This window comes from Gymnoscopelus braueri (assembly GCF_963280865.1).
Source record: "Gymnoscopelus braueri genome assembly, chromosome: 9".
In the NCBI taxonomy this organism is placed as follows: Eukaryota; Metazoa; Chordata; class Actinopteri; order Myctophiformes; family Myctophidae; genus Gymnoscopelus; species Gymnoscopelus braueri.
In genome coordinates, this window is record NC_137610.1 from 14,432,128 (window position 1) to 14,444,627 (window position 12,500).

At 43.4% G+C, this 12,500-nt stretch overlaps 1 protein-coding gene across 1 annotated transcript in view; it reads left to right on the top strand.

Annotated features, from left to right (window-relative positions):
• vwf (von Willebrand factor) overlaps positions 1–7,403 on the top strand; it is a 39,252-nt gene extending 31,849 nt beyond the window's left edge. The window contains exons 43-53 of the mRNA XM_080437890.1: positions 38–243; positions 718–867; positions 1,152–1,268; positions 1,872–2,052; positions 2,643–2,686; positions 2,811–2,927; positions 3,690–3,788; positions 5,033–5,161; positions 5,287–5,326; positions 5,436–5,533; positions 5,911–7,403. Of these exons, the coding sequence (XP_080294016.1) occupies positions 38–243; positions 718–867; positions 1,152–1,268; positions 1,872–2,052; positions 2,643–2,686; positions 2,811–2,927; positions 3,690–3,788; positions 5,033–5,161; positions 5,287–5,326; positions 5,436–5,533; positions 5,911–6,096 (1,367 nt within the window). The 3' untranslated portion in view covers positions 6,097–7,403. The remainder of the gene's footprint in view (positions 1–37; positions 244–717; positions 868–1,151; positions 1,269–1,871; positions 2,053–2,642; positions 2,687–2,810; positions 2,928–3,689; positions 3,789–5,032; positions 5,162–5,286; positions 5,327–5,435; positions 5,534–5,910) is intronic.
• The last annotated feature ends 5,097 nt before the right edge of the window (positions 7,404–12,500 follow it).

Sequence of the window (12,500 nt, forward strand, 5' to 3'; positions counted from 1 at the left end):
CACTCTTGCGCCGTTAACCTTTCTCTCGCTTTCTCAGTCTGTAAAAAGGAAGACTGCGCTCAGCAAGCTCAACCAACTTGTCCCGCCCACCGCCGGCTGTCAGTCAAGAAGACCACGTGCTGTGATGTGAATGAATGTGTGTGTGACTGCCAGAACTCCACACACTCCTGTCCACCTGGTTTCACTACTTCTTCCTCCACCAACGACTGTGGATGCACAGAGACCGACTGCTTGCCAGACAAGGTGTGTGTGTGTGCGTGTGTGTGTGTGTGTGTGTGTGTGTGTGTGTGTGTGTGTGTGTGTGTGTGTGTGTGTGTGTGTGTGTGTGTGTGTGTGTGTGTGTACTTGTATTATTATACTTGTGAGGACAATTTTATGGTCCTCACAATATAAATTGCTGTTTTATGGTTAAAAAAAGTTGCACTCGCAATTAGGAAAATATCCAGGTTAGGGTTAGGATTATACATTTCGAGGTGAGGATGGAGTTATGCCTGATTTATACTTAGTTGCACGATAACGGCTTTAGGGTTGGGGTAAAAATGGCAAAAAGAACAACAACAAAAACAACATGGTAAAAATGGCAAATCAATCAAATACTTACAGAATATGATTTTATATTTCACGCTGTCTGCGAGGCTACATTATAAGTCAAGTTCCTGGACTGTCTCTTACACTATCCATTCACGTTTTAACAACGTGCACTGTTTGTCTGTGCAGGTGTGTGTGGTAGGGGGCGTGGTCTACCCGGTGGGCAGCCAATGGGACGAAGGATGTGAGAAGTGCAGCTGCACTCAGCAGCAGGACAAACACACATCTCTGCACATCGCTCAGTGCACCCCGCCTGTCTGTGAGCGGACCTGCTCCACTGTGAGACACGCACGCACGCACGCACGCACGCACGCACGCACGCACGCACGCACGCACGCACGCACGCACGCACGCACGCACGCACGCACGCACGCACGCACACACACACACACACACACACACACACACACACACACACACACACACACACACACACACACACACACACACACAAATAAACATACAAACAGTTAGTACACACAAACACATGCATATACAGTATACAGAGTGCAAAACACACTCATTGTGGTGGTATTTAATGTGAATGTTGTTGTACATTGCAGGGCCTGTCATACACCCGTTCAGAGGGGGAGTGCTGTGGGAGATGCAGGAAAAACAGCTGTGTGGAGTCAGAGGGAGAGATGCGAGGAGACACACTAACAGGCCGACAACTTAGACGAGTATGTCTGTAATGTATTAATACTCACTCTTAATTTTATATACAGGCTTAACAGTGTACAAATGTAACCAGATGGATCTTTACAGGTCCATTTATGGATAAGACTCTGAGGTACAGATAGAGGGCCCTAACTGATGATTGTACCGTGCACTTAATTATTTTCTTCTTCTATTACCACAGTGATTGTCTCTATATGTTCTGGTATTCATTATAGTGTCCTGTGTGTAGTAAGTAATACACTGTGTAACTCCACAGTGGTCAAATATAAGAAAGACTTATTGCTGTTGCACATAGCTCTTGTCATTTGGCTATTTGTTAGAATGACTGGGTACAGAGGGTAGTGTGTAGAGGGTAGGGCTGTCTGGGAATCGGAAGGTCACAGGTTCAACCCTCGGCTCACACAGTCTACGTGTCGAAGTGTCTTGAGCAAGACGCTTACCCCACATTTTACTGCAATGAAGCAGTAAAATAAATTTCCCCTCCCCAGGGACCATAAAAAGTATCCCCCGCAGGCACAGCAAACAAATGTGCACAGAAATGCTTGACGCATCTCTTCTACTTGTCTTTTTGTTCACCTCATGCCGTCGTCTCTGTGTGCGCTCAGGCGGGTGAGAAGTGGCAGTCCCCAGAGGATAAGTGTCTCTTCCATGAGTGTGTGAGGGTCAACGAAGAGCTGTTCATCACTTCGTCCAACGCCAGCTGCTCACAGATTGAAACTCCAACCTGCCCGTTAGGAACGGAGTTACGCTGTGACCACCAGGAATGCTGTCCCCGCTGCCAATGTGGCAAGTACACACGCATGCAAGCATGCACACACGCATGCACACACACACGCACGCACGCACGCACGCACGCACGCACGCACGCACGCACGCACGCACGCACGCACGCACGCACGCACGCACGCACGCACTCACTCACACACTCACACACACACACACACACACACACACACACACACACACACACACACACACACACACACACACACACACACACACACACACACACCAAACAAACGCACACTAACTCACATACATTCACACCACTGAACACATAAATGCAGGTAATATCATACCATGGTTAACTACATGTACCTCCCGTATCTAGCCAACAGAGGGCTCTCTGGTATCAGAGATAGCCACGTCTAGTGTTCCATTGCCAACATGGAAGAGATTTAGGATTATATGACTGAAGGCTTAACCACTATCAACCTGGTGTCCCTATTTTGGGCATGTCATTATAGACAAAGTGTTTAAAAAATGTTTAAAAATGTCGAATACCCCCTCCTGAAGTATCAGGCTTAAGTGATTAATATACCATAATGATACAGGGTAATAGAATCATTGCTTTATTTGTGCTGCTCTTTCTACAGCGCCTGTGAATGCCTGCGTCTTTAACCAAACCATGATAATAAAGGTACGTTATACAATATGTACTTCTTTGGATATGTGTTTATGTGTGTGGAATCTCTGGATGACTATTTCTTTTAATATTCACACTCAATTTGTTTGTGTGCATTAACGTGTACGTGTGTGTTTAGCCAGGGACGACGGTGATGGTAGACACGTGTACACGTTGCGAGTGTTCGGTGGAAGAAGGAGCCGTGACCAAATACAAACTGGCCTGCAAAACGACCACCTGCGCCACCTGCCCTAAGGTAGCCTTCATCAGCTATAATGATCCACTGTCACCATCATTATCATCATCATCATCATCATCATCACCACTATCATCATTGCTGTCATCATCCATGCTGACACTTGCATCATCATCATCTGATGTCATTTTTTCAAAGCCTTTTTTCACCCTGGAATGACGTTCTCTGCCATCATCGTAAAATATGAATCTCTGGAGGCCTCTCCAGTATGGCAAGTGGATTCCTCACTAGACTGATTAAAATGTAGGCATTTAGCTGATGCTTTTGTCCAGAGCAAATTACAAGTGCAAGATCACAGTTTAGTAGAGTAAGCATGAACCCCAGCCAACAAACAATGAGATTAATAGTCAAACAAGTAAGAGAACAATTTAGTGCCTACATGGAAGAGATTTAGGATTATATGACTGAAGGCTTAATAATAATAATAGCGGATGCTTTTGTCCAGAGCGACTTACAAGTGCAAGATCACAGTCGGCAGAGTAAGCATGAACCCCAGTCAACAAACAACGAGATAAATAGTCAAACAAGTAAGAGAACAATTTAGTGCCAACATGGAAGAGATTTAGGATTATATGATTGAAGGCTTAACCACTATCAACCTGGTGAAAAACTAGGATACCAGGTAAGCATCAAACCTAGCATCTAACATCCTGTAAAGTGAGTATTCATTTAGAGGATTCTTCACTGCATGCATTAAATGTGACTATAATGAGTTTGTGTCCTCCTGCCTGAACTTACTGTGACCTGTGCATGGTGTTCCAGGGCTACATTCCAAAGCAGGAGCCATACACCTGCTGTGCCCAATGTGTCCCCGCGGCCTGCATCTTAGAACAACCGGATGTAACCACCGTCACTGTGCAGGTAGGAACCATGCAGGTTTGATCGTTAGGCTTGATTTATACTTAAAGTATGTGCCAGTGTTATGAGCCGAAAAATAACGTGATCTACAAGCTCACAATGTGTCAGGCAATGTGTTGTGAGCTTGTAGATTGGCTATTTTCAGCATGCGACACGACGCGTGCCATAAGTATAAATAAATAAGGTTTCATAACTCCTGTCAGAAAATGTGACTTAAAGTGCCCAGTCATGGGCATATAGTATTTTGCCCATTATCATTCACTTCCTTCAATGTTTTTATGTTGATAACTGTTGGAGCATGTGATGCAAGACAAATATTGTATTTGTGAAAACGAAGTTTCATCTTATTGTATCTGATCTGATCTTATCGTACTTCACTGCTAAATCCTTAGTGTTAATGCAACAGACTGTAAAAACCCATAGTGATTGTTCACTTAACTTTGGCACCACAACGGCTTTGAAACACCATGAAACAATCAGAGTTTGTACAGCACATGCACTAGAGCCTGACCGATGGCATATTTTTGGGTCCGATGCCGATCCCAATTTTGAGTCCTAGAGACCACCAATTACAGATGTTTTGACTGATATTTTGTCAAAAAGATAAACATTTTCTATTCAATTTGAAAAGGTTTGAGTAAAGGTTCTATTTGAGAACCATACAATGTTGTGAGCTTGTAAATTGGCTATTTTCTTAAACGTTTGAAAACTGTTGCCTATAATGACAAAAATGAAGAATTTTGCCCATAATGGCATGTCCAAAAGAGGGATGCCAGGTTGAAAGTGGTTAGAAATTGGTGTCCCAATTTATAACCACTTTCAACCTGGCAGTGGTTAGAAATTGGGACACGGGCACAATTGGCCCGTGTTCAACGGAGGGAAGCCAGACAGGGAGGGTGATATTTGTCCTGTGCACATACTCCTACGGGCTGGCGGCGGCACCTGTCGGTGGGGAGTGTTGGGCGGGAGGAGTAGGACGAAGGCTCTATGTCCTCCCAGTGGTGGCTCCTCACTGGCCGGTGAGTCAGTAGGATACAACAGCAGTGACAATACACAGAAAATGTGTGTGGGGAGGAATCTATTGGCATAACGACTAAATTGGGGAGAAAAGGGGTAAAAAATTAATTAAAAAAAATAAAATAAAAATGTGGATGTATATTGCCATTACAGATGCCGTACAAGGAAAAAAATGAGTCAAATAATGGCCGATATATCTGTCTGGCTCTGACGTGCACATCTCTCCGTAGGTGAACACGACTCAGCAGGACGGCTGTAACCGGTACGCCTGTAGTGTGAACGATAAAGGCTACCTGGAGTTGCGGACCAGTGTGACCAACTGCCCTCCCTTTGACCGCCAGGCATGCCTGGACCACGGGGTACAGTATGACATGACCTGTCCTTCATCCTGCTCAGATCTGTCATCATCCGCACTAAACAAACAGAACGAACACACAAACCAATCTCGCCACCTCTTAACCTTTTCTGTTGTTGTTGCTTTCAGGGGAAAGTTAGCCAATTAGGAACCAGCTGCTGTGAGATATGTAAGTACTGCAGACTCGGTGTGCGCTTTTCAAAATACGCGCTCCCACTTCAGATTAAAGCAACTTAATAAGAGTTTGTGAATCAATGACTGTCTTGCTGTGTGTCCAGGTACGGAGCCCGAGTGCAGGAACACGGTGGGAACACTCAACTACGTCAAAGTGGGTGACTGTCAGTCAGAGCACCAGATAGAATTGCACTATTGTGAGGTGAGAGACAAGGGCGCACACACGCACACACGCACGCACGCACGCACGCACGCACGCACGCACGCACGCACGCACGCACGCACGCACGCACGCACGCACGCACGCACGCACGCACGCACGCACGCACGCACGCACGCACGCACGCACGCACGCACGCACGCACGCACACACACACACACACACACACACACACACACACACACACACACACACACACACACACACACACACACACACACACACACACACACACACACACACACACACACACAAATGTTAATGGATAAAGGTCAAAGCGTGCCGCCTCGGTGGATTAGCCTACATAACTCAGTGAATCATAACTACTGTCTCATCCTGTGTTGTCGTGTTTCTTCTAGGGGAAGTGTCGCAGCAAATCCATATATTCACTGGAGACGGCCGGTGTGGAGCAGGAGTGCGTGTGCTGCGCAGCCGTGGCCACGGAGTCTCTCTCTGTGCCACTGCTGTGTTCCAATGGCACCGTGACCCAGCACACTGTCCTGTCTGTCACCTCGTGTGACTGTTTGTCCAAACACTGCACCTAGAGAGAGAGAGAGAGAGAGAGAGAGAGAGAGAGAGAGAGAGAGAGAGAGAGAGAGAGAGTTTTAGATGTGAGAGAGAGAGAGAGAGAGAGAGAGAGAGAGAGAGTTTTAGATGTGAGAGTGTAGATGGTACAGTGTGTGTGTATCCATATAAACATTTACATACAGTATATACAATAAACATTACAAACACCTACAAACCCTACTTATTTGTCTGTGTGGATTTTTCCAGTGTGTAAGCATTACAGTATCTCCCCTCCCCAGAACAATGTATTGGGACACATCAGATTTTTTATTTTCTTATTGTCAGGGCTGGTCAGGGCTGGTTCAGGTCAAGTCACCAACAATAATGAACTCATTCCTCTGTTAAAGCTGCAATCTGTAACCTTTCAGGTCCCCCGAGCACTGAGCCCTGCGTGATTGCTCAGGGGTGAGATTGAGTTTTGACCTATGCTCGTCTATTGAGAAATGCAGACCCTGTGGTCGAGTAAGACCACGACTGGTTCACAAGTGGCATGCACAGTCTCTCTCTCTGGTGAATTGCACTATAAAACAGTGGTGTCTGATTATGCATGCTCTCTCTGGCAAGTAGTATATCCCACATGAGTTCCTTGGCCTACTGGCAGCATGCACATTTAATTTTGACACTGTGTAGCAGTTTGCAAGATTAGCCACAGAATCACAAACAAACACACATGCACAAGCACACAGACAGACAGACAGGGATACAAACAGCCTTTGACCTTGCAGAGCTTTAAAAAAATAAGGGGGTTCCCTGAGCTACACTGGAGTCTACAGGTGCACAAATCACTTTGGCTCCACATTTCACTGATATGAGGTGCAAATTAAGTGCGTGCAGAACTCGTAGTGGGCAGAGGAGCATGTCTATGTTCCTATGCCCCTTCAGCCCTATGTTCCCTCTACCATAACCCCAACCCCATCCCTAACCCTAAACCTAAACCCAACATCAACCTTAAGCTGAGGGGAACATATGGATTAGGCTTGAGGGAAGATAGTGCTGAGTGATCATAGGACTGACCCGTGGGCAGCAGATTCAAGCAGTTGTAGTTCATTTACTTGTGTTTGTGCTAAAAAGAAGGGGAAAAAGGGCTATTTATGAAAACATCGGGTGTGCAACTCTCATTGCATAAATTCACATGCTGATTTGCAGATATGCAATATCTAGGCTACTGCTAGTAAAAATGTGAGCGTATGAGTTTCTTATTTAGTGACTTGTAGCATATGATTTGCGTGCCTGCAATTAAGAATTTGGGAAGATGTAACTGTTGTGTCTGTTGGAAAAAAAATAACATTTCAAATGTACTGATTTTCTACAACTTCCAGATTTACTCAAGCACTGTACTAAAGTACAATTTTGAGATATTGTTACTTTACTGGAGTATTTCCAATTTTCTCTACTTTTATTTCTACTCCACTACATCTCCACTACTTTTATTCCACTACAATTATTTGAAAACTTTAGTTAGTAACGTTGTAGATTTAGATTATTATTACAAAACATACATTAACCACTTCAGCCCTATATACATTTCGGCCATTTGAAAATAGCCGATCTACAAGCTCACAACGTGTTGCATTGTGAGCCGCATTGTGAGCGTGTAGATCTGCTATTTTCCAAAGCTTTTTATACATTTTATACATTTGAAAACTTGTGAAATGGGTCATTCTGCATAATGAGTACTTTCTACTTTAGGTACTTAAGTAAATTTTGATACCAATACTTTTGTACTTTTACTCAAGCAAATATTGAATTCCGGACTTCTACTTGATATTGATACTTTTACTTAAGTAAAACATGTGAGTACTTTTTCCACCACTGCTCAGTTGTTGATTGATTGATTGAATACTTAAAGGTAGGGTAAGTGATTTACTTTGGTTAAAATAAGTGTTAAATAGCTCTATATTCTGATAGTACTCATTGCTATAGAGTGTTTGTTCAGTAAAAGGAGTCTCCCATGTCTCTCCAGCTCTTTATTAAACAGAAAATGCATTTTCAGTGCTCTCTCCTGATTGGCTTAAATGTTGTCACCTACCTGAAAATGCACATATATTCTGTTTACTAAAGAGCTGGAGAGACCCCTGTGACCAAACAAACGCTCTGTAGCAATGATTACTATAAGAATATAGTACTTTAACCTTTTTAACAAAAAAAATTAAAATACCCAAAAATATCACTTACCCTACATTTAAAAGTTTGCTTGCAAAATAAAAAGCACATCAGAAAGTACAGTTACAAATACAATGCTCAAAGGATTGAACCCCAAAAAGCACCATGGCTAGTTGTTTCCATTGGGGGGTCCTGTGTATTCAATTCATAGAATGTTTTGAACTCCAACATAAAAATAATACCTTCTCATCATCACACACACCTTTGTTCCCTCCCTGCTCCCTCTCTCTGGAATGGAGCAGCCAGGGAATTAGCCACCATGCGCGCGTCCTGCGTTAAGCCTGCATGGACACGGGAGCGCGCGGGGATTGTCCACCATCTCAGTGCATCTCTAGTCACCTCTATAGCCTAAAGAATGAACAGGTTCTCCACGGGCACCACTGGTAAGTGCGTGTCTTTCATCACTTTCCTCTTAATTATGGAATAATACCAGTAACTACACGTAATGTGCGCGTGCTTTATTATCCAGGCCTGTTGATACTACTTGTTTTAATTGAATCATTCGGTGACCGCGGTGTCTTCCGCTCCATGGGTATATCTGCGCCAGGACAGGTAGGACCATAAATGCCATGACGCACCAATGTCACGTTATGTCTTCTCTGTTACGTTCAGAATGTGGCATTCAAATTATAGGCTGTAGGCAGTGGTGGAAAAAGTACTCTCATGTTTTACTTAAATAAAAGTATCAATAGTGCAATGTAGAAATACTCTGTTACAATTAAAAGTCCGGAATTAAAAAATTACTTGAGTACAAAAGTATTGGTATCAAAATATACTTTAAGTACCAAAAGTAGAGAGCATTATGCAGAATGTCACGTGTTTAGCTTGTAGATTCAAATGGCCGAAATGTATAGGCTATAGGGCTGAAGTGGTTAATGTGTGTTTTGTGATAATAATCTAAATCTACAAAGTAACAAAAGTTTTCAAATAATTATAGTGTAAGTAGCCTAAAAGGTACAATATTTTCCTCTGAGATGTAGTGGAGTAGAAGACAAAGTACTGAATGTTGGAAATACTCCAGTAAAGTAAAAATACCTCAAAATTGTACTTAAGTACAGTACTTGAGTAAATGTACTTAGTTACTTTCCACCACTGGTTTCTTCAACCATCTATCTGATTGCGTGCAGACAGATAGACAACTGTTGCGCCTCAGCATGAGCTAATAAGACTTAGAGAGAGAGTAGCCTGTAGCCTACTGTGGTTGAGAGGAATGCGTCAGGGCCACTGGTGGAAATTACATTTAGCCTAATGAAGGACTGTAGCTACAATTTTGGGATATAGGCTACTTGTATACTTTATTTAAGTATTTATATTTTCTGCTTTTACTAAAACATTTGGGAAAAATCATGTATTTTTTAGTTTGTTTCACTCCACTACATTTATTTGATGACTTTGCAGATTAACTAGCCTATTTAAAATATAGCCGAATCAATTAATTGGGTCAGGTGTAGGCTATTATAGTTGAGTGGTTCTCAAACCTTCTCATGTCAAGGAAGGTCGCAGACCCCCATCTGAAAATAGCTTGTGCCAGGGACCGAGGGACCCCATACGGTTTAGAGAGCAAGAGAGAGAGAGAAAACGTGTGGTGAGACGAGATACGTGGATTACAGACAGAGATTCAGTGAATTTATTGTAAGATTGGCTATTGGAAAATTGTAGACGTGTAGATCTAGTAAATAGTAGATCTACACTGGCTATATCACAGCGCATCCATGTGATGTGTTGTGAGTGAGCTTGTAGATCTGCTATCCATTTTTTTTTTAAATAGATAAAAGCAAATACAAAACAGGTGGATGACTGGGCACCTGGACGAGTGGGCACCTGAAGAGGTGGGCACCTGGACAACTGGGCACCAAAACCATCTGGGCACTAGGGACATGTTGGCACCTGGACGAGTGGGCACTTAGGGGTGGAGATAACTGGGCACCTGGACGAGTGGGCACCTGAATTAGGATTCGTGTCCACAAGTGTTTTTTAACTTTACATAGCATGCTGCTGTTGTTGATAAGTGATATTTAACTCACTGTTCTTTAAACCAACAAACACAACACAGCAACGAGGTCAAAAGTATAATATAAGAGTTTATTTGCCAAAATAGTACTGATGTGAAAAGTATAGTTTCAAATAGCCATGGTTCACATGACGCTTGTATACAAGCGTCATGGTGCCGAGTCCCCCTGGTCTATAGTTGTGTTCGATTTTTTCACATTGCCATCTCTCACATAAACATAAACGTTCAGATTTCAAATATAAAGTGCTTACCACCGAGCCACAGATGTTACAAGGCGATGCGGACCACGATGAGTACCCGTATCTCCCGTATTGTTCAATAAAAAGCATTTTAATCCCATCGCCGGCCATTTTCTTTTTTGTTATTTTTTTGTTTTGTAATGTATCAGAGTGCAATACACCTCCCAACCATTAGTGTCGCATGGTTGAAAGTATGAGACAATTTGGAGAAAATGGCCGGCGATGGGATTAAAATGCTTTTTATTGAACAATACGGGAGATACGGGTACTTATCGCGGTCCGCATCGCCTTGTAACATCCGTGGCTCAGTGGTAAGCACTTTATATTTGAAATCTGAACGTTTATGTTTATGTGAGAGATGGCAATGTGAAAAAATCGAACACAACTTTAGACCAGGGGGACTCGGCACCATGACTGTCATGGTATGACAGTCATGTTTCAGGGCTAAGTTTCAAAGTACAATATAAGAGTGTAATTTGCCAAAATAGAAGTACTGTTAAAAAATAGAACAAATTGGGAAAATGGTAAAACACCCAAAAAAAATAAGGATACCAAAAAATGGTCACACAAATCCTATTTCAAGTGCCCACTCGTCCAGGTGCCCAGTTATCTCCACCCCTAAGTGCCCACTCGTCCAGGTGCCCACATGTCCTTGGTGCCCAGATGGTTTTGTCGCCCAGTTGTCCCTAGTGCCCAGATGGTTTTGTCGCCCAGTTGTCTCTAGGGGCCCAGATGGTTTTGGTGCTCACCTGTCCTGTTACCATCTCGAATACCGTTCGACTGTTCGACTTCATATTCGACACACGTCTCAGACGACCCGAGGGAATGCAGTGCCCGGCGTGGAGTCTGTTGGATAGGCGCTTGTCCAGAACCACCAGAAAAGGCTCTGACCGTGGCCCAAATAGCCCAAATTGATTGCCATGGCAACCCCAGTCTTAGCTTGATTTGGCAAATTCCCCACACCTGCCATTTGATTAGTTAGTCAGACCATTTTTCACAGTACTCTTCAAACATTCTCCACACTCTCCATAGACGTTTACCACCGCACAAGGACTTTCCACAACTGCCGATCGGGGGGGGATTGGCAGTATGTGTCGGTTATATACGGGCCTGCCCATATATGGGCATATGGGGGATATGCGACTGATAACATCAGGGATAATAATAATAATAAATTTTATTTATAACGCACTTTAAAGTTTTGGAAATCACAAAGTTTAAAAACAAGAGGCACAGAAACGACAAAAGCAGGGCAAAAACAAACAGAAAAAGCATTCAGCAACAAGAAGAGTTGATTAAAAACAAATTGAAAGACCTAAGAAAAAGGACAAGGACAGGCAGATACAGAGATCTCCAAAGGGTATTGCATAGGGTGGAGCATGCTTTCCATATGGTTCCCATGTAGGCCCGTGCCCGACAGGCACAGGTCTAGTAGGGTTAAAGTGGGTTAAACAGATTTTGATATATATATATATATATATATATATTTGATACATAACTAATTTTGCTGGGGACCCTCTGGTTATAAATAAAATGTATTATTTTTATTATTATTATCCCTGATAAATGGTGCATTTATATAGCGCTTTTATCCAAAGCGCTTTACATTGATTGTGCCACTCACACACACATTCATACACCAATGGTGGAGGAAACTATGCAAGGCACCAACCTACTCATCGGGAGCAATTAGGGGTTCAGCGTCTTGCTCAAGGACACTTTAGGGGAGCGCCCCAGCCCGGGATTGAACTGGGAACCTTGCGGTTTTCCAGTTCACTCTACCCGGCCACTCTACCCCTGAGCCACTGCCGCCCATGATGACGGATGTTATCAGTATAAGGGCATACATGGGCCATATATGGGCAGGCCCATATATGGGCCTGCCCATATATGGGCATATCCCCCATATGCCCATAAATGGGCAGGCCCGTATATACCGATACCGACACATACTGCCAATCCCCCCCGA